Here is a 23972-nt window from a genome sequence, read left to right as displayed (position 1 = left end):
CTTCAAACAAACAGTAGTATCCTTAACAGAAGGCTGGTGTTGCATACCTAGGGATCACTCTTCAGTGTTCTTGCCCTTTTCACCCTAGACTACCCTCCCCTTTTATGCTTTCTCTGTAGCTCTTGCAGCATTTGCAAAACTATCACCAATCCTGTCCCAGCAAAAAAAGTCAGCAAGGAACCAGTCCCTTTTAATATATTCCCGTGTATTTCCAACTATATTACGTTTCCTTTTTGTTAAAATTTCATGAAGCTGCTCCTTTTTTGGTCTAGTTCTGTAAACTTTAACATACTCCCAGATACTTGAATACTGCCATTTTGATGCATCTAATTTCTACTGTTGGGGATTCACCATCCCATGAAACGATATGGTTCACTTTTGGAAAGCTCTAATTGCTCTAATTATCAGGCAATTTTTCCTTATGTTGAATTGAAATTGGCCTTTTTTTTTTTTATCACTTCAAGAGTTTTGAATTTCCTAGTTTTTATTTCCAAGGCCAAGCAGGACAAATCTGTTTCTTCAAAATGGCAGTCTTTCAAATATCTAAATATCCAAATAAAACTATTTTGGCCTCTTTAGGTATTCGCCCAGACTCAAACATCCCTAGTTTCTTCAGCTGATCCTCATGACATTGCTTCTAACCTCTTTATCATCTGAGTCAACCTCTTGTAGATAAGCTCCTTCTTGGCAAAGTTTATATTAAAATAGTGTGGTATAAATAGTATCTGTTTCACATAAGCTGGGAAGGTTTTCCACAAAAGGGCCAGTGAGGCCATCCAGTTGGACTAAGGCTTGAACTTTTCTTTTGCTTCCTTGTCATCTGGAATGTAAAAAGTCCTATCTATGGGAAACTGGGGTCCTGGCAGTTTATTGGTATTCCTGTTGCTGTGTAGCATGTCTTTTTGCTCCTGCTTTGCTTCCATGGTAAATATGGTGATGGAAGATAGAATGAGATGCATTTTTTTTAGTAATTATATTTTAATTGTTTCAATCTGCTTTAATATTTTATCATAAGTAAAAGAGAGCTGGCTTCATGAAGATGGGGTGGGTTTCAACTCCACATACTGGCTCTGTAACAATGGGCAAGTCACTTAATCTGTGCGTGCTCTAAGCAAGTCCTTAAGTATATAAGTTGCAGCATTGCTAGAGAGAGTTTCCCTATCGGGGAGTTCTCTATATTGGTAAAACCACAACTCCAATGTCCCATCATGTCCTTTTAATTAAAATGTTATGTTCCACACATGTTTAACTATCTTTGAATCCATAGCCTGAATCATTGAGATAGCATGAACTGGTTCTGGTCCAGAATAAATGTTGTTCCCAGAACTGAACACATAGCTCTATGTATAGTCTATGTATAACTTCATTATGTATGTAACAAGTCTAATAATAATAATAGCTAAAAATGTACATTGCCCTTTAAAGTTTGAAATGCATTTTACATTATTCATTTGACTCCCCCTACTCCCCTTGTGAGTTCTGTATTAATATTATCCTACACACACACACACACACACACACACACACACACACACACACACAAAAGACTGAGGCTGAGAGGTTAAGAGATTTGTCCAGATTGACACAGCTAGAAAGTGTCTGGAGCAGGATATGATCTCATGTCCAAGTCTGGGGCTCAGTCCACCACACCACCTTTCACGTACACTGCATATCCCACAGAGAGTAAAAATAAAGAGGAGAGGCCTCAGAATTCCACCTTGGAGAATGCCTATAATTAAAAAGAAGACTGCTAAAGGAAATTTTGCTGTCTCATTATTTCCTTCAATATAGTAAACTATAATTGTATTAATGTAGTCTAATTTCTGATTTGCTCAGTATTCTTCCTTCTCAGGCTGTGGACTCCTGTGGAGGTCAGTCCCTGTTTTAATGGGGGCTCTTTCTTATAAATTATATGATCACATTTGTCTTCTCTCATACTTAGGTAGTTCTGAGATTTTTTTTTTTAAGCTAAGTTCATGACTTAATATGCATCTTGCATCTTCAAAGCTTTATTCTTCCACCATTCCAGCCAGGTGAAATCTGCTGGTGTCTCAATTTAGTCATCTACCATATTCCTCTCAAATCTCCATCACTTCCGAATTAAGAAAGCAAGTTGAATGGTCACATAACAACAAAAAAAGGTCTTAAAATATTCACATATATGTTGTTGTTGTTGTTTTTACTTCATATGGGGGATTTTATCAGTGTAAGGGCCTTCCAGTGTGGTACATACCTCCACTGATGTGGAATGGGAATTCATCCATAACTTTATGGTCTTGAACAGTTGTCTAGGAAATTGAAAAGTTAAGCATTTTAACCACAGTCATATGGTTAATATGTGTCAGAGGCAAGATTTAAACCCAGGTCTTCTAGAAACTATGACCAACTATCTATTATGCAAGTTGTCTTCTTCTTGTTATTTGTCCTTCATTCTTTAAGAGGACCATGACATCAGGAGGTGATTACATGACTTGTAGTGAATTGGATTTAAGTGAAGGAGGGCTATGCAAGGCCACCAACTTCACTCTCTCCTCCAGAGCCATCTGAGTCGTGGCAAGATATACATCAAGACTGGAGATGGCCCTGGATGTTTGAGGTAATCAGGGTTAAGTGCCTTCCTAGTAAGTGTCAGGTGTCTGAGATAAAATTTGAACTCAGGTCCTCCTGACTTCAGGGCCAGTGCTCTATTCACTGTGCCACCATCATACTGTCTTACTTAATGCTTATTTATACTTTTAAACTTAGGCATGCTTTCAGTAGGTTTTGTTTTTTCTTCCACATCAGGTATTACATGTAGTGATTGTATTGTGATAATGTAGCCTTGATTTTACTGTTTAAGTCCATTTATGAAATTAAGATTACCTATGTCAGGGAAAGAGATTTACTAATTCCTGAAAGTTCCCATTACCCACAGGGCCAATTATTACTAAATATAAATCTGTATATTAACATAGAGCTGCCATACAATGCTAAGAGCAACTCCTAACTTATGCTAACTTCCATCAAGGCCTATGCCAGGGATGATAATTTAGGTTGTAAAAACTGATGGAATTGCTTTATTTAAACTATGTAATTAATTTCCTTGGGTCAAATGTTAATTTTTCTTTATAAAACACCAACATTGTGATACTATTATCCTTATTGGTAATTCTTCCTTAGTGCCTAGGGACCTGAACAAAATTAGCATGAATGTCCTGGAAATAAAATGCTGATTCAATAACCTTTCCCCTACTTAGTTGGCCTTATTTTGCTGAATATGATACAAAACATAAAGAGCAAGATACTCTGCTCTTCTGGCTACTTATCGGTTGGTTCTTGTAAAATAAACAGATACAGGAAGTTGGGAAAAAATAAGCACTATTAGCAGCAGTCATGTCTTCTGATAGAGATAAAGTAAGGCTTGCTTACCTCAATCCATGCTAAAAATACTGCCGAACTTTCATCCCAACCTCCCATAGTTACACAAGTTCACATGGTCAACAAGAGTTGTGCTGTGATCGTAGTGCTTCAATTTCTGTAAGACCATCATGGGACACTGTGTGACTTAGAAAAAAATAATTATTGTGCCCTGCTGCATTTCCTATGGCCAAAAGTTCATTGACCAGAATGTCTGGTTTTCTGTTGGAGTTCTAACTGATAGCGTAAGTGATGTTAAGAGAAAGTTCATGTGGTCTTTAAGTATGTCCTTTCAACCTGGAAAAAAAAAAGTTCCTCTTAATGAAGCCAAAAAACCACTTCTTGCCTGGGTTGATTGCATTGTTTTATTCAGCAGACCCTGAAAAATATCCATTAAGCTGTCTTATAAAATCCTGGGGCATAATTATAAAGGTGTCACAGACTTCTACACTTCATTTAACAAACATTTCCCAAGTGACTAATCTGTGTTGAGTGGTGCTAATTGCTGTGAGGGATACATAAATGAATAAGAGATAGTAGCTGACCTCAAGAAGTTTATAATCAAGCAGGGTACACGAGGAAGGCACAGAACAGCTAAGGGGTACACAGTGGGTGCTTAATACATTTTTGTTGTTGAATGAATACCAAAGTCATTATAATAACAAAGATAAATTGGATAAATGGAATAAGAAAGGTATAAAAACATATTATAGGAATTCATCAGAAGAAGAGATTATTACCAGCTTTTGGGGTAGGCAGTACAGAAGTGGGGTGAAAGGAAATGAAGAAAAGTGTGACAGAATATGGTATGTGACCTGGACTTCATGGGATGGGATGGCATGGATAATCTTTGCTTCCACAAGTTGATATGGTTTGGTGGGAGAGGATGAGAGACATTCTAAACAAAGGGAACAGAATAAACAAAGGCAGAGATATAAAAGGGTTCTGGAAAACTCACAAAGACAGTTCAATCTGGCTAGACCCTCTAGTATACATAAGGTAAAAATGGAAGCTAAGTTCAGAAAATTAGTTTGGGGAAAATCAGAAAGGACTTTAAGGTAGTACGCCCCTATGGCACATTTATGGGGAACATGGTCAAGAGTTAACAAAAGAAGGACAGGTAGGGTCTGTGTTATCAGAGAAAGTGTGGGCATCAGTGAGATCACAGACTCACTGATGTAATTTAGTAAGGAGTTGGATTTTATGCACTTGTGTAATGCAGAGCCATTAAAGTGTTTTGGACAAAGAGAGTAATGTTATCAGATCAACACATTAGGAATATTCATACCCAGGCCATAGGACAGACTAGAAAAGCTGAAACCATTCAGGTTTATAGCAAATGTCTTTATGTGAATATTTCAGTAATATGGTGAAAATTTCGGGAGAAACTTGGTTAAGAAAAGCTAAAAAACCAATATAACAACATCTGTACCTTATTTTTTGTACAATTATCCTGGAAATTGCATGCAAATTATAACTCATTTTAGGGGAACTCATAGAAAGGAGAATCTTTCCTTGAATCATTTTGTAAAGAAAAATATATTTGCATATCCACTCACTGTTCTATAGGCAGCAACATAGGGAGGGGGAATTTGGGACAATATAGAGAAATTGTTTCTCCAGATTATGGCCCTCCCTAACCCCTCTTCTAAACCCAACTCTCATTCCCACCAGCTTGGATTGATTTTAGGTCCCGTCACATGTATGGATGTAAAACATAGTAAACTAAGGAAATTGATGCTAGAGGTCAGATTGGTTGTGGACCTTTCAAAGGAACCTTGAGATTCTGTATTATTATATATTACTAGTTGAAGTTCCCAACCACAATCTCTGGATTTGGCATGAGTAGCTGAGTTTGAATCCTGGCTCAGCTACTTGCTACCCATGTGACTGTGAGCAAGGTCCTTTCCTGCTCTATGTGTCAGTCTCCAAACAATTATAATAGAAGGCAGGCTCAGCCTAGATGACCATGAAGTGCCCTTCTAGTTCAAAATCTACATTACAGCCTGTGATTCTATGATAAATATTACCCACTGTATAAATCCAAATCCCCAGAATAAATTATTGTAATAGTGTTATTCTTGAAAATATCACTTTCAGGTTTCAAGGTGCTAAATATGGTTTGGGTAAGAGATCAGCAATATCAGCTAATTATTGTTCATTTTGGTATATCCATTTCCAGGTGCCTAACACTTCAATGTTTATGGAAGAGAAAACTGATTTCTAATCATTTAAAATCTCAGATTAATTGCCTTTTTTATACTGATACAGGATGTGTTACTGTTTCCTGAAATTTCTGGAAATGTACTGCTTTTTGGTACTGAAATGAAAGAAGTTTATTGTTTTATGCTCCCTTTTCTACTTTACCATCAAATGCACAATTTTACTCCTGAGAGTCTTTAGAAAGTACTTTTCTTGAAAGGTAGACAGTACTAACTATAACATGAGAAAGCTAAAGAGTCAGAAGTATGATTCTCCATACTAATAAGGAATGATTACTGCAATCCTCTAAATTAGGGTAAGGTCATAAGTCCAGAGCATGAAAGGGACTAGAAATAAGATGAAAAGAAATTAGGTGAAGACAAGTCAAGATTTTAATAGAATGAAAAATGAAAACAGTGTTGTTGATTGTGGGTGGCCCCTGCTATCAGATGAATTGTTGCTATGTCAGTGAAAGTATGAGCAGGGTTGCTGAAACATTTATAGGCTGGCGATCATTTCTGTGGTTTGATAAAAGCTATTTGTGAAGCTCTCATAGTATTAGTTAATATTGCATGTTTCAACAACTGTCTAAAATTTCCTGATTCTTTCCCATAAAATATGTCAAAATTGCAATGGGACTTGCTCAGAGCATAAGCTTGTGATGCATCTTCCAAAATTTGATAAGTAGTTTTTACTTTCTGCTTCACTTTTTATAAACCAAGAATAAAGTATCCTGTCAGAAGAATCAAAGGCTAATGCATTTTTTATTGAACTGAATCTGAGTATAGTTCTTTATTATATGTTTCCTGCCCTTAGTCATTCGCCATGCCACAATTTAACATTATTCTTCCTTTTCTTTCTTCTTTTTCTTTTTTTTAAAGGAACTAGGCCTTGTCATTACGGGAACACTTCCTGTCTTCAACCTAACAGGCCAAGAGGAAAATAAAGGCAACATAAAGGTTAAAAGTTAATTAAGATTATTATTGTTGATGTTGATGATAATAAGTGATAAAGTATGATATTGAAGTTCACTATCATTAAGATATTTATGTAAGGAAATACCCACATTTTGACCATTTTCTGAGGACAAAAACAAAGGCTAAAAGTTGGTTATCTACAAAATGGGAAATCAGTGTTATCTCCCTATTGTTCTAAAAGTCACTGTCTTACATTGCTATACCTAAATACAAGAAATAAGAGCCAAATTTCAGGCTCTCAGCAAAAATCACTGGCATGAGAAATAGGTTGATGATCATGTACGTGAGTTTGCAAAAGGAATCCAAGAAACATCCATGACCAGAGATCATAGTAAATATATTAATGTCAAGATAAATTAATGCCAGATAAAGTAATTGTATTTTTAAGAGATCATTCTTTATTTGTCATTGAAAAAAGTTGGCTTAATCAGTAAATTATATCAGAGTTAGGGTTTTGACAATAATATTTGTAGCCTTATAGAGTGTCAGGGATCTGACCTTAGAATAATCAGAACTGGTTCTGTGATCTCCAGCAAGCTATTTGACCTCTTGGTGCATCCAGGTAACTCTCCAAGATCTTTGGCTATGTAGTAGGTGCTGATCTACGTTTAGTGGGAGTTTCCTCTTTGGGGCGGTCACTAGGTTCTGGATATCAGAGGCCCAGTTTCCTTCATTTTTATCCTTTTGGTGAGATGCAGGTAAACTTCATGGAAATCTATTCTGTTCCTGAAACTTCATTAATGTCCTAACTGAATTGAAATGTAGTGTGTGGAATAATTTTAGAAACTGTCAAGCTTCTGCTGATGCAATTTTAATAATACTTTTTTCTTAACAAAATTTGTTCCAACCCCATCGGGTTAATTGTGAAATTAATTTATTACAGCTTATAAGGCAGTTGGGAAGGGTTTTTTAAAGATAATTAATTCACATTTAGTCAACCTATTAATCACCTATTTAAAGCAGCATGCTCTCTTAGGTGCTGGGGGAGATGTAAAGATGAATAAGATAAATAATGTAATTTGGCCAATGCTCCTGGTGTTCAAAAAGGATAAATTTTCTCTTCATAGTCTGATGGAATATATTACATCTACATGTTATTTGCCCATGATATACATTTGAATCAGGTAAAAGCCACATAGAACAGTCATGGGCATCGTTACTATATTTCACATACACACACATGTAGATGTGAAGGAGAGAAAGAGGGAGGAAAGGGAGAGAGGAAGGAAAGAATGAAGGAGAGAGAGAAAGAGAAAAACAAACACACACACACACACACACACACACACACGGACACGGACACTTTGTTCCTCTTTGTGTCCTGGGAGAATTGCTGGGTACTTTTCTTATGGAATAGCTTCAGGATTGCTTTGAACATGACCTTCATGCAGTCTACTGCAGTGCCTGCCCTCAATTTACTCTCCCAAACTGGCATATTGGGTTACCAGGGATAGCCCAGATACGGTGGAGGTAGTTTTTCTAAGGCACATGAACCACTATAAAAATATTTTTTAACCTCTTGATTATAAATTGAAATCAATTCATCAGCTGGATTTAGTTTGTAGAAATGAGTTTTTACTAATATGACTTCATAAGAACAGTTGGTACAATCCATTCTCCCATAAAATCTGCATCACATCATCTTACAAGTACATATAGAATTCAGGGCAAAGTGGGTTCATATCAGAAAAGCCCATATAGAAAAGGATAATTTATAGTTCAAGAAATACTTTTTGCTGGAATTTTCACGATAATCTTCTTGAGTGTGGTTTAGTGTTTCTACTGGTCTTCTTGCAGAACCATGAGGAAATGTGACAGAAGCCAAGGCCAGGCCTGGGACTTCTCTCCTCCCTCTCCCGAAGTCAGGGGCTTGACAAAAAGGCTTCTCTTCTAAGCTATGAATATCTTTAAGCCCTCATCAGTCAGTCAATAAATATTTCTAAGTTCCTACTATGTGCTAAACACTGAGAATAAAAAGATGAAAGACAATCCCTGATTTCCAGGAGCTCACAATCTAATGAAGAGAAGAAATAAGCACAATATGAAGAGACAAATTTTTTAGACATAGATATGTGTGTATGTATATCATTTTTATAAAATACACATAGCTACATGTAACATTTACATTATATGTAACATGAATTGTAAATAATCAGCAAGAAGATGGTATTAAGATTAAGGGGGATTAAGAAAAATTTGTAGAAAGAGGGATTTTAATTAGGATTTTAAGGAAGCTAGAAGACTAAGGAATCAGACATGAGAATGGGGAATATTCTAGACATGGGACAGCCAATGAAAACACCCAGTCAGAAAATGGAGAAACATGTACAAGGAGGCCAGTATTAATGCATCTCAGAGTACGTAGGGCATTGTGAGAAAGAAGAAATCAAAGGTGGGAGGCGTCATGATTTTACGTTTGATCCTGGAGATGACAGCTCCTTTACTTTATTGAGTAGAGGGTGACATGGTCAGATCTGTGCTTCTAAGAAGGTCATTTTGGTAGCTGAGTGGAGGATGAACTAGACTGTAAAGAAACTTGTGTCAGTGAGACTATCCAAAAGGCTACTGCAGTAGTCCAGGTATAAGGTGACGAGGGCCTATACCAGGGTGGTGGCAGTTTCAGGAGAGAAAATGTGGACTTATAAGAGAGATGTTATAAAGGTAAAATTCAACAGGCCTTGATACTATATTGGATAGTGGGGTAAGAAAGAATGAGGGATCGGGGCAGCTAGGTGGCGCAGTGGATAGAGCACTGGCCCTGGAGTCAGAAGTACCTGAGTTCAAATCCGGCCTCAGACACTTGACACTTACTAGCTGTGTGACCCTGGGCAAGTCACTTAACCCCAATTGCCTCACTTAAAAAAAAAAAAAAAAAAGAAAGAAAGAATGAGGGATCAAGGATGACACCTAGCATGTGGGCCCAAATGAAGAATAGTGGTCCTTTAAAATGACATGACTGCACATGTATAATCTATATCAAATGCATGCCATCTTGAGGAGGGAAAAAACTTGGAACTCAAAGAAATAGAAAATGAATGTTAAAAACTGTCCATGGAATTAGAAGAAATTAAAATAGTAGTACCTTCGATATTAAGAGGGAAGGTAGGATGAAAAGAAGATTTTGAAGGAAAGATAGCTATGGGACATCCAGTTGAGGATGCCTAGTAGGCAATAGGAGATGTGAGACTAGAGGTTAACTGAGAGGTTAAGACTGTATAAGTAAAGAATAATCAAATGACAATGGAATCCTTGGGTGCTAAGGAGATCACCAAGTGAAATATATAGGAAGAAGAGAAAACCCTATGGGATACCCTTTGTTAGTAGGCATGACTTAAATGAACATCCAGCAAAGCATAATAAAAAGGGATCATCACATGGAAGGAAAATCAGGAGAGAGTAGTGTCACAAAAAAGTGATTGACAGTGTCGGGAGCTGAGAAGAAGTCAAGAAGAATGAGGATTAATAAAGGGCCCTTAGATTTGGCAATTAAGAGATCATTAGTACTTTGGAAAAAGCTGTTTTAGTTGAATGATGAAATCTACAGACAGATAGTAAAGAGTTAAGAGAGTAAGAAGTAGCAAAGTGAAGCCTTATATTGTAGATGATCTCAAAGAGATTAGTCAAAAAAGGGAGGAGAGATATAGAATAATGGCTAAGGGGGATGGATGGATCAAGTGAGGAGGGTTTTTTGAGACTAGGGAAGACACGAATATATTCTTAGGGAAGCAGCCAGTAGACAGAGTGAGATTAAAAATGAGTGAGAGATTAGGGGATAATAGGCAAGGATGGAATAGGATCTTGTCTGCTATTTTATACAAAATCACATTACTTAATCAAAACACACTTCCTGTTTAATCTCACTCTAGTTTATCAAGTAGATTTCAAGGACATCTAAGGAAGATGATTAAGAACATTTTCAAACTATGATTAAATAGAGATGTGGTAAAGGTGTAGCATCTTGTCACATTTAAGTGGGGTCAAGGTCACACTACCCCCTTGCTTACAATATATTCTGGAACCTGGTACATAGAACACTAGCAGATATTCTGTTGTTTTGTTCTATTTAATGGATAGAGATAGCATGATGTAATGGATATGAATCTGCTTCAAAGACAGGGAGATATTCTTTCAAATTCTGCCTTTGAGAAAACTGGCCTTGTGACCCAGGGCTAGGCACTTAACCCCTGGTATTCTTGTTAACTCTCTTCTTCACCCAGGAGTTCCTTATACCAATAAGATCACAGGTCTAGTCCCTATAAATACCTGTCTGCATATTTTTAATCTACAGAGAAAATAAATCATAATTTTATTTTATGACATTCTATTCCATTGTTTTATAATCATGTCAGGGAGATAATTAATCATAAACCTGAATCCCTTTTGCTGTAGATAAAAATCATTTGCATGGGGCAGCTAGATGGCACAGTGGATAGAGCACTGGCCTTGGAGTCAGGAGTACCGGAGTTCAAATCCGGCCTCAAACATTTAACACTTACTAGCCGTGTGACCCTGGGCAAGTCACTTAACCCCAATTGCCTCACTAAAAAAAAAAAAAAATCATTTGCATTTTCCTATGATAGTAAAAAGAATGTGATAGCTAGTCAGTCGTTAAACTAATAAACTTTGTATAATTAGTGATGATAATAGAGGATGCTTGCAGATATCAGATACTACATAACTGCTACCAAAAAAAGATTTCATGATAGTAAATCACCTACATAAGAAAATTAGCCAAGAAAAAGCTCATAAGTTGCTATGTAAAAAACTCATTATGCATATGAGTCCAGTCTTCTAAATAAGGGGACTCTTTGCAGTTTAATAAGATTGGGTCATTTAGGAGACAAAGCTGAAAATAAAAGTTTTAAAAAAGTGTTTTTTTAATTAAGCAAAAATTAAGGAAATAAATTAACTTTCTGAAATTTTCTACTAGAATCAGCTGATTCTTGGTGTAATGGGAGTTGATGTGTCTTTGGAAGATATCAAAAGACTTACACCACGCTTTACGGTAAGCTGCAGTTTCTCCTTTTGGCCAGGCTTAACATGATGTAACTCAATATATTTATGCCCTTGTGTTAACTCCTACATTCAAACTATGAGTAATATAAGGATAAGAAAGATAAGGGCCCCTTGCCTTTTTTTTTTTTGGAGGGCAATGATGGTTAAGTGACTTGCCCAGGGTCACACAGCTAGTTAAGTGGCAAGTGTCTGAGGCTGGATTTGAACTCAGGTCCTCCTAAATCCAAGGTCAGTGCTTTATCTACTGTGCCACCTAGCTGCCCTGCTTAAGTACTTTTTAATCTGGTATAGTAGAAAAGTGATATAGCTAGGTGGTAGAGTGTTGGGCCTGGAGTCAGGAAGACTCATCTTCCTAAATTCAAATATGGCCTCAGACATTTACTAGCTATGTGATCCTAGGCAAATCACGTAACCCTGTCAGTTTCAGTTTCCTCATCTGCAAAATGAACTGGAGTTCCAAATAAAAAAAATAAATAAAACAAATAAAAAAAAAACAAATAAAAAAGATACTGCTCCAGTATCTTTGCCAAGAAAACCCAAAATGGAGTCATGAAGAGTCAGACATGACTGAAATGACTCAATAACATCATAGATAAGCAATTTATACAAAACGTAAGTATGTGTGGAAAATAAAAAATGCTATGAAAATGCAAAGAAAACAGGAAAATGTTCTAGATTGAAAGATCAAAAAAAAGATTCATTGGTCATTTGAGTTGAACTTTGAAGAATGGTTTAGATTTCACTTAGAAGATATGGAAGACCCAGAATCAAGTTGTGGAGGTAGGAAAGAGTTAGCTGTTTAAGGCTTGGTCAATAATCTGGTTTGATTGGAGCTAAAAATTTAGGAAGGTAAATATCAAGTAGGTTGGAGATAGAATACTTTAAAGGACAGGATGAAGAATGTGGAATAACCTCAGGCACTCGGGAGTTAGTGAAGGTTTTTCTGAAGAAAAAGGACATGATCAGTGTTCTGCATTAGGAATATTCATCTAGCAGATTGATAAGAATACCTAAGCATTAGAAATATCCAAAACTATAATTAATTGCCTCATGAGTACAACCTTTACCTTTCCCTTGAAGGGATTAAAGCAGAGTCTGAATGTCAATTTTAACAAGATTTTATAGTTGTTGTTGTTTTTTTTAAAGCAGGACTAGATGATTCTCTGGTCCTATTTGTAACTAAAAGTTTATGAAATCTATATTAGACACTCAGAAGAGAGATTGGGTCAGGAAGTTAAAATATGGGAGTCTTTTTCAAAGAGATAATAACTAAATCTGTAGGGATAAGACCCACAAAGGAGAGAGTGTACAAAAATATGACCATTGACAGAAGTAGACTGAGAACAGAGACTTGGGCAGAAGTGGGGGGTGAGGAAGGGAGGGAATGCTTATATTTATTTAAGCAGTGGGAGAAGAATTAGGGCCAGAAGGACTTAACCAAAAAATGGAAGGATCAGAAGAGTACAGTGAAATGAAGCCAAGAGGGGAAACTGTTTCAAGCAGTGGGATACTGGCAACCTGAAATACTATGAAAAGGTCAAAGTAGATGGGGAAAAGGCCATTTGGTTAAAAAAAAAATTAAGAGGTCACTGGTAACCTTCCAGAGAGAAGTTTCAATACAGAGGAGAGTACAGAATGAAGGCCATGGGGGTTATTTCATTTTCTATGACAGGATGGAGGAAGATAGAGAAAAGTTGTGAATTTTGAGAGGCTGAGGAAACTTATGGTAGATAGTCTCAGTTTACACATTAACCATTAAGGTTATCTTCTAAGACTTCCAAGACCACTTGGAATACAGACTTGAAGAGAGTGAAAATGTTTGGAACAACTGTGAGGAACAAAAAATTTGCACAGCAGCAATTGAATTTAAATAACATTAGGGCTGTAGTAAACCGTATCAATACTGGGAAAATGTCCGTGGACATTCAATACAAGCTCCACTTCTAGAGAAACTAAGCAGTAATCAATATGAATATCTTCTTTTTGCTGATTAGTTTGATCTCTCTCCAAAGAAGTTCTCTGGAAATGATTCCTGAACTATGATATTTATCAGAAAACACTACTCAAGGGCAAAATGTAAACCAAAATTGTTTTTTTGATTTAAGAAGCCCTTTATACCAAGACATACAAACTAGCACATTTAATAACACCATATTTCTTCCACTGCATTCTTGGTCTCTAAAACATTTAGGTCAGGTATTCTTAACCTGAAGTCCATGAACCTTTATGAAATATTTTGATAATAGTATTTCAATGTGATCATTTTCTTTTATAATTCCAAGTTTCACCCATGAAACTAACAAGCATAAAACAGGGAATAAATAGGGAAGATACTCAAGAGTTGTTATACATGATGGCATAAACATCTATGAGCCTATTAGATAATCTTGAAAGAAATAATTTAGATTTTAAAATATCTGTCATTGAATTATGTGGCGTTTACATAATTTTCTTTTTTCAGCTCTGTCCAAATGGTTATTATTTTGCAATTGATCCTAATGGCTATGTGTTGCTACATCCTAATCTTCAGCCAAAGGTATGGAAATCTCATCTGTTTGGAAATCAAATAATTGTCTTAGAATGACCACTTTAAGCATAATATCATATCTATGAATTCATCATATTGATCTGAATATGGATGTCCCAAAAGTCCTAGTGCAGTTTTAATCACTTCAGAAGTACAAATGCTCCAAATATACAGAAAGTAACATCTGAAAGATGATTTCCCTTTTTTAAAAAAAATGGAATTCTTATAAAAATTCAAAACAATCACTGTCTAGTGATAGATATCATGCTAATTGGTTTTTATCTTTGGAAAAAAAAATCAGCTGTTGCTCAGGAACTAAAATGACTGCTTTTTAATCCTACTTCCAAGATGACCCAAAGAATAAGGTTTGATGCATGCAAGACAGTTTTTCTATGACCCCGTAGGAAAAAAAGTATAGATAGATGAGGTGGCCAAGCAAGAGGAACTCCTCTACCAATTCACCAGACAGGGAAAGTATCATCTAGAAATTGTCAAATATACAACATGCAATGACAGGGTGGCCCTTCTTAAAATTGAAATTGAAAATTTATTCAAAATTCATAGAACTAAATAACAAATTTAAATAACAAATTTCAACTGAATTTTTTGTACATTTGTATTATTCACACTTCCGAAATTATTAAAGCTTAACTCTAAACTAACACTTTTGGGATACCCCATATAATATAGAAGCAAATTCTGTATTTTAATTTTCTCTCACAATTTTGGTAAATCCCTCACCATTCATGCCTATTAATTCAGATTCTCTTTTAAATTCCCTTGTTTTATCTCAGCTTCTGAAGTAGGATTCTTTTATGGGAAAATAATATTTTGTAGAAACAAAGTAAAAGGTTCATAAATATTAATATTGTTTTCTTTGGGTCTGTAATACTTCCCACTACTCTGCTATTCAGATAACTGTTAAATGCATCTCAGACAGTTTTTTTTTTTGTTCCCTTCTTCTCAAATATCCTTAAAATAGAAGTAAAATTCAATTATTAAAACTATCAGGGCAAGATGTAGGATTGAAGTTTATGACTCAGGACAAGTGCTTCTCACAAGTGGAAAGACATTCTCTAGAAGGGGTTTGATTGAGAAGTTGGAGCTCATTTACTATACCTTAGTCCCACTAGCCCAAATCTTATTCTCCATTTTCATATCAAATAAAACGTCTGGCACATTTAGCATTTCTTACTAGTTAACATGTTAGAATTTATTATTATTTATTATTTTTATTATTATTTATTATTTTTGGAGTCAAGTCTTCCCTGTGAATTCAATACTTTATCCCCCTTTTTATCTATTATATTCTAATCTATATTTTACTTGTTTTAAATAACATGACATAGCATCTTACTACTGTATGATATTCAATTTCTATTTTTAAATAAGATATAAAATTTTCCCTCAAGATACTTTCAAGAAGTAATTTTTGCATCATTTACTCTAGAGCTTTTGTAGAAAACAAGCAGTTGCATGTGATTCACAGGAAATTATGAACTCACAGATGCTAAATCCTGCTCTCAATCCTCTCTTTAACCACCAAAATAGGGTACCATTTTCTCTGACTTTGACAACAATTTCCATGAGAAAAACAAAGAGTGTACCATATCCAAAAATATGAGTGCTTGACTTTTACTTGTTAGAGGCAGAGAGTGAAAATAGGATTTTGTAAGAAAATATTCCAATTAGAAAAGACTTGTGTATATTCATTTCCCTTAAATTTATAATTACTAGTTCACTTATAGGAGATGAAATTTACCCTGGTATCTCAGCACCAAGTTCTTTGTTTCCTTCATCCAGGTCATGAACCAGGGGGCCCTGGAGAAAGATTGTTCTTTTATTGGTCTTAAGAGTTGGGAGCACAGTTTACTTAGGAAGAACATTTTCACCAAGAAAAGTTTTCCATTCAGTACCGCTCAAGAGAAACTATTTGGCAGACTTGTAATGAAGGCATACTTCCAGTGTCAGATGTCAAAGTTGGGTTAGATAGTGGCTGGCATTTTAGATGAGGCTCAGTATGATGCCAGTCTGTGGAGCTGCTCCTGAACCACTTATAGGCCAGGACTTTCCTTGCCCTGCCTAGAATGGTAAAGGAAGTAGAACAAGGCCATAGTGGACAGGTGAAGTGGGAAAAAAAAATCTATTCGGGCAACTAGGTGGTGCAATGGATAAAGCACTGGCCCTGGATTCAAAAGGACCTGAGTTCAAATCCTGCCTCAAACACTTGACACTTACTATCTGTGTGACCTTGGGCAAGTCACTTAACCCTCATTGCCCTGCCAAAAAAAAAAAATCTATTCAAGTGATTCTCCTCAAACCCTTGAAAAATAATGTCCCACAAGATCAACCCGATGGTGCATAAGCATATACTCCAAGATCTTAACAGAATTATTGTCTCTTCTATTTGAATAGAAAGGTTGTTGGCATAGTAGAGAACTGGCCTCAAAGCCAGAAAGACCTGACTTCAGGTCTCACTTCTGACAGATATTGGTTTTTGACCCTGGGAAAGTCCCATAAATTTCTAATACTCTAGGCAAATCTCTAATACTAAAAACTGCAGAGAAGGAGCTGAACTGTACTGATAGAGAGAGTTCCCTCATCTGGAAGCTCCCTATACCACTGAAATCAAAGATCTATTACAACATAATTATAATTAAGGATTATGAATTAGTAAATCCTAATTTTAATTTTAAAGTGCATTGTAATACAAAATATCCTGATTGGATTATAGATTATTTGGATTTAATTATGATTATTTTACTGTAAAGATGACTAGTTTCATGATGATCTTAACAGTTAATAATATTTGCTTAAGCAACACATTGTGCCAAGTGAACATAAAATCTTTAAAAAAAAAACAAAAAGATTCATTTAACAATACATTTACCTACTGCCTTTAAATTGCAGTCTAGGCTAAATTTTTATTCAATATGGCATAGTTCTTAAATAATTCAGTTCCTTAGGATTTCAAGTGATCTCTCAGCTTATCAATGTGGATATTCCTTCTAATATTGCAGCTCAGGTCTCATTCATGCCTTCCCATGCAGAATAGGAATCTCAAACAACCTAGTGAAAGATTCCTAGCATATTGGTATGATATTCGTTGGGACTTATGGGAAGAAATGATCAAGAATCCATTTTAATTTCATTGTTTACCTAATTATTATAAAAACTGTTGGTATTTTATGTTCTTGTCACAAAATGTATACCTTAGTTCTTTTGTATATTTAATTCTGTAGTACAGTGTAACTGTTCAATCATTTATCAAGTACTCATTCTAAACTAAAGTGATTTGAGGGAAATGAAACTTAGAGATTAGTTTATACAAAAATTTATCTAGAATTCCATATCCATTCAGGCCTTGATAAAATTGAGACTGAAATATAGACATCAAGATATCGTTAGAGTCCTTTCCTTGAGGGTGTGGTAGGTTAATTACTCTATCCTGTGGATAAAAAAAAATCCAAGCGGTTGTCCTGAGAATGAAATAATTTATCAGCACCTTTGTGTTACTGTAACAAAAAAAGTATATCACACAAAATACAATGTAGAATATATATCATTGCTTGTAAATGTTTTAGTATATATAATGCTTGTCCTATATGACATTCCATTTACCACAGTTATTTAAATTGTAATAATTTATTTTGTATTTTTACATATCCTCATAAAATAAGAGTCCTTTTTCTCACATTTTTTGAAGCAGTATTTGAGGCGACTTTATTCAGCTTAATATACTTTTAAATTAAAAGGTACTTATAAAGACTAAGGTGCATAGAATTGTTCCTAATACATTCTATTCTCCTAAATATATATATTTCTAAAATAACCATTAAGTATGCTTTCGAATTTTTTTTATTATTAACAGGTCAAATTTTATGGTTGACATTTTGTTGGTGCATGCTATACAGATTGATACAAGAAACTTCTTAAACTATGGTATAGCGTAAGACATCTAAATAGACAATTTCAATCTAATCATATCTAACATTAAACCTAGATAGATGATGTATCATCTAAAATACTAACTCAACTAATCTTAACCTTTGTCAGAAATTCATCATCAATAGAGATAAAGCAAAATAAGGCCAATATATAATTTCTACAAGGTGTGGTCGTATTGTCCTTTAAAAGGTGTTTAATGCTATATACTCTCTGTTTTCTTTCTGAAAAAATGTAATCTGAATTTTTAAAATAATCAGAAATGGCAATGTTTTTGAAGAGGGGATAGTGGCCAAGTACCCTTTTAAAAAGTATAAATATTAGTAAATAGAGCTTGCTCTAGTCTTCATTAGTAAGCTTCATTTTGCCTTGTGTATCTCATTTTGTATCTTTGGCATTTTGACCACCAACAATCAAATGTTTCTTTAATTACAAGGATTTCATTAATCTCTGTATCCAATCTAGTAATAATATCCTTATTTTATCAATTCTAGGAAGGAATTAAGTAATTAAAGTACACGAAACCTACTTATTATTTCCGCATTACTTCTCTATAAGTGATGAGTTTCCATTGATTTTTTTTCATGTATCATGTGAACTCCATCTATAAGTAAATTTCATGTTTAATTTGGAATCTATAAGTGGACAGATGTCTGAAAAAGAGACCATCTCTCCACATGCATCTATTTTTCCAAGAAAAACATAAATCAGACAATTTTGTATAGAAAAAATTAGATTTCTGCATTTTTCTAGGAACAGTTTTTTTCCATTAACTAATGGCATCTTTTTAGCTTCCATTTATCTAAATCAGGCTTTCATTGTTGGTTACAAAGTACTCACAAGCTTAAGTTCAGAAGGAATTTCTCACTCTTAGGAAAATGCCACTAAGAGAAACAGTTAAGTTTCATCAAGAAAATGCAAAACCATCATTTGTTAAAACATAAAATATAAATTGCTACTTTTTGTTGCTTCAGCCTATTGGTGTAGGTATACCAACAGTTAATTTAAGAAAAAGAAGGCCCCATGTACAGGTAACTGTGATTGAAGGTAGTTATTAGTGCTTTAAGCTATGCTAAACTGTAGCTGAGATTAAGCTTTTATTCAGAAAAGCTTCCAAGCATTGAATGAGAAGGCTGTTTATTTGATATACGGCTCCAAAGCATGGAATGTGCATCCTTCTTTATTAAAATGAAGCAAAACTGTCATTAATGACAGTAAGGGATGTACATTAACTAATAACTGCTAGCAAAAGTGATGCAATAACAATATTAATAAATTTACATAGGTAATTTTTTTCAAATATATTAAGTAGATATTGTGATAATAAAGTTTCATTAAGTTTTCCTTTCCAATATTAGTTTAACAGTTTTTAAAATAGAAGTCAGAGCATAATGTAGATATTCTAAGTTTGATAAAACACTGATTCTCAACAAAATTATATTCCATACTTCCAGAACCTTAATGGGGAGAAATAAACATGGTGAAATTAACCATAAGTATTTCTTTCCACTAGCTGTGAAATAACTACTTATGTTACTACTGAAATTATTCAAAAGTCCATATTACAACTGTGAATTTCTATATGTTGAAAAAACCCCAAAATACTATCTGCCTTTTGCCATGCTGTTTGAATGCATGTTACCAGAATATAGTTTTGGTATATATGTATATTTCACTAAATGTATGAGAAATAAGAAAAGAGAAACTGTTTGAATATCTCTCTAAAAATATTTTCTAACTTAATAAGAGATTATTGTTTGGATTGTACTTAGCCTAATACATGATTTTTAGAGCTCCATTAAAAAAAAATACAAACAAGGTTAGTATACAGAGTGAAGGAAGGAAAGGGAAGGAAAACTGACAAGTTTAAAGACAAGATTACTTTCATTCAATACAATTTTCATGGAATAAGGAAGAGTAGCACAGTGGCAAGTAATACAGGACTGAGTCGGAACACTCAGTTCAAAATTTGACTCTACTAAATGACTTTCTATAACTTAATTAACTTCTATGGGAATCACTTTCTTCATCTACAAATAAGAAAATTAGATCACCTTTAAGATTTCTTAGAGTTTTAAATCTATACTCCTAAATGGTACTATGATTGAGTGCTACGCATCTGCCTACACCAAGGTGTTTTGTTTTGTTTTTAAATGGTATTGTGATGGAGAGGCAGCATAGTTTAGGGAAGTGATTGCAAGAGTATATATCACATATTTATTCTGGTGCTATCTTTACCACCTGTTAGACCATGGGCAAGTCATTCATCCTCTATGTTCCTCAGTTTCATCATCTGTAAAATGAAGTAGATGAACTACATTATCTCTAAGGCCCTTTTCATCATTGTTATTCTATGTTGCTTTTATTTTATTGCATAAGACTTTTGGCTTTTGTGTATCATTTTAAAAAACATTTAAAATAAATAAATGAATGAATGAATGAATAAAAAACCATTTAAATCCCTTTTCTCTGTATTACATTGACTTATGAAATTATTTAATTCTAATCTTTTGGCATATTTCAGTTTTTTTACATTTGCTTGTGTTCTTTTGTGGTCATGGGAATTTTAATGAATCTCCATTCCGGTGGTAAATTCAACTGCATGTAGAAATTAGGATGTAAAAAATATAGAGAATTTTTGTTCCTTCAGCAAAAATTCAAAATGGCAAACTAGCAACCACCTTCCCATTTTAGAATAATATCTTTCAAGAGATTTATGGGGGGAGTTTATGAAGAATCATGCATATTTGTATTACCATTAATTATTACTAATCATAATAGCAATTTTCATTTTAAGTAAGAATGCCCCATTGTACATAACTTTTTCTCCATAATAACTCCCAGAAATATGGAGGTCATCTATTAATATTCTAATTTTATGGATGGGAAATTTAAGAAACTTAAGAACTTGGGGTCAGCAGTTCCAACAGCTTTCTACTGGCAGAGCAGAGCAAAGACTAGAAACAGTGTCTTCTGATACCTAATCCAGACGTGAAGGCAGTTGGGTAGTCTAGCGGATAAAGCACTGAACTAGGAAGCCCCAAGTTCCAATCAGATACTTAGTAGCTGTATGATCAAGGGCAAGTCATTTAACTTCTCTTAACCTCAATTTCCTAATCTATAAAATGGGAATAAAAATAGAACCTCTAAACACCATGTAATGTGAGCTACTATTATTATTATATTTTCAAGTAGACCCTGTTGCCTTTGACCTTTTCAGTAACAATTTCATTATTGGGCCTTTAAAATATGGTCTGCCAGGTTGCCATTTTAAATGAATTTAATTCATTGACTTAAAGCTTTGTGGTTTTTTCCCTTGATTTTCTTTCTTTTCTTTTGTCTTTCTTTCTTTCTTTTTTTTTTTACCATTTCATTTTCTTCTCTGTCTTTGTATGTTGGAATGGGACGTGAACATCATAATGCCAATTCTTCCATGACAATGCCTCCATGCATGCTGTTTGGGTCTGGTCATGCTATGCATTATCCATTGCATGTAAGACAATAATTTTACTTCTGTTTACATTTTACCATTTTGGCTACTTTTGGATTGAACATTAAAAACTTTCCTACTGATATGGTGGTGTCTGTGTGGTGAAGATGATTTATTTCTTGTGCCAATATAAAGAGTACATAGCAGTTTGGTTCATGTTTATGGCTCCCATTATAACTAAGGAAACAAGTTTTCAAAACAACATACTACTAGTTGTAATGGGAACTGAAAATGAAAAGCCATCCATCTATTATCTACTTCTTTGGCTTCTCCAATTTTGTTTATTCCAAATCAAATAACTGAAGACATAGATATTATTTGCATAACATAGCTGACTTTTCTATAAAATAGCAAACTTGTTAGTGATTTTAGGATTAATGAATAAAAACCATCTGCTTTCTTTAAACAATGTAAATTATCCTCCACAAAAATCCATTTGTATCCAATGTTCTAGCTTTTGTTGTTGTTGCTGTTGTTGTTTTTTAGGATGGGACTACTCTTGGAAAGGTCAAAGAGTTTATCCTATAAGTAAAATGCTTTCTTATCCAGAAGACTGTTATGAGATAAAAGGATGCGGTTTGTTTAGAACATACGTTCTTTTTACTACTTTATCTCTCCAGAGAGAGCCATCACAGACAGCAGTATGCTGTTAAATGTTTAACAACCAGCTCTCCTATTTAAAAGTTAAAAAGTATGCATGGCACACTTAAATTTTATCTGCATTAACATTTTCTCTCTATAACTTTAAGTACAGACAATCAACAACAATAAATAAAGCCAGGGGGCAGCTAGATGGCGCAGTGGTTAAAGCACCGGCCCTGGATTCAGGAGTACCTGAGTTCAAATCCGGCCTCAGACACTTGACACTTACTAGCTGTGTGACCGTGGGCAAGTCACTTAACCCCCATTGCCTAAAAAAACCCCAACAAAACAATAAATAAAGCCTTGATTTGTAGCATTTGCTGATTTTCCAAGGGTTAATAGTCACAGTGAAAAATTAACAATAAACTCTAATGAGCCCCCTCAAACTGGCTCAAACACATACCTGCCTATAAGTGATTGAAAGGGCTGTGATCTACACTTAACAAAATACAACTTGAGCAATCTGTATCAGCTAGAGTGCTAACTTTCCTTTTACCTTCAAAAAAGCCCTACCCTCTTATTAAGTCCATTGTAGCTTCTAGGCTTTTCAAATTAGCACCAGTTTTGTTAATGAAATGGTAAATTTATACCTGTTGATATTTTTAAAAAAACATTTCTAGTTCTATGGTTGGTAAAGAACCAAATAACATATCTTTATAAATACCATTTGATATGGCAAGCATGCACACACACAAATGTTTCTGTATTAAACAGTTATAATTAGAGAATTAAGCTTCTTGAAGGTAGACGGTCTCCCTCCTATATTTGTATACCCAGGGCCAAACATAACAAACATCTGACATAACAGATGCTTGATGAATGCTCATTGATTATCAAGTAATATACTGTTTCATTATTAATGTCCATTAATGGTCTCTAGTTAGGTAAAAAAGAAAAAAAAAAGAAAAAATCCTTAGACACACAAACTAGTAATTAGCTTTTACAACTGCAATATAAATAAAACTGCTTTTACAAAAGTAAAGGATACTTTACTACTTGCTGTCTCTTATTATATAAATTATTCAATGTTTTGCCTTTAGCTCATTTTGTAGATGTCCTTCTCTTCTCTCTTTTTCTGTTATTCTCTTCCTGTTTCTCTCCCTATATATAGATATATACATACACATATGTGTGTGTATATGTACAGATACATGAAGACATCCTGTCTTTGCCTAGGTGTATACATATACACATGTGAAATGTTAATTAGACTGACTCACTGCTATATAAAATTACTTTCTTTGATTTAAACAACACTCTGCAAGTATACACTTGCTGTTTATCTTTTGAGCATCTACATTTTTTTAAAGTTATTGTAAAACTAAAGTCATCCTCATCTATAGAAAAAAAATTATTTTGTTTTTTCCTCTTTCATGTGTGTGTCTATGTGGGCATATGAATACACACATACATATGTTCACTTTATCCAAAACATATTACAAATTGTTTTAATGAAAATTTTTAAGATGAAAAAAATGCTACAAATGTGTCATATCATCATCACCATCACCGACCCTGCCACCAGTAAACATTTGTTGAATGCCTGTTTGATAAGCTTTTGAGTTTGCAATGTAGTTTTAGATAATATTGTTCTGTATTATGGGTATGATGAGGAGATAGAAAAGCAAATCATAAAACAAAAATATGCATGTAAAATGATGTCCTTAAGACTGTAAATAATTTCTACTTTTAGGATGACTTGTTGAAAGTACATGGAACTTGAATAAAGGAATATTAGCAAACACAGTTAGAAATTCTTTTTTTTAAGCTAATGAAA

The 23972-nt window shown here is 34.4% G+C and overlaps 1 protein-coding gene across 4 annotated transcripts in view; it reads left to right on the top strand.

Annotated features, from left to right (window-relative positions):
* CACNA2D1 (calcium voltage-gated channel auxiliary subunit alpha2delta 1) overlaps positions 1-23972 on the top strand; it is a 720406-nt gene that overhangs the window by 634063 nt on the left and 62371 nt on the right. For 2 of the 4 annotated variants that reach the window (XM_043965811.1, XM_043965810.1), the window contains exons 16-19: positions 6480-6557; positions 11506-11580; positions 14053-14127; positions 19038-19094. In XM_043965811.1, the coding sequence (XP_043821746.1) occupies positions 6480-6557; positions 11506-11580; positions 14053-14127; positions 19038-19094 (285 nt within the window). The remainder of the gene's footprint in view (positions 1-6479; positions 6558-11505; positions 11581-14052; positions 14128-19037; positions 19095-23972) is intronic. The other 2 variants (XM_043965813.1, XM_043965812.1) reach the window with 1 other exon arrangement.

Source organism: Dromiciops gliroides, chromosome 5, assembly GCF_019393635.1.
Source record: "Dromiciops gliroides isolate mDroGli1 chromosome 5, mDroGli1.pri, whole genome shotgun sequence".
NCBI lineage: Eukaryota > Metazoa > Chordata > Mammalia > Microbiotheria > Microbiotheriidae > Dromiciops > Dromiciops gliroides.
This window is presented reverse-complemented; position numbering and strand designations above follow the sequence as displayed.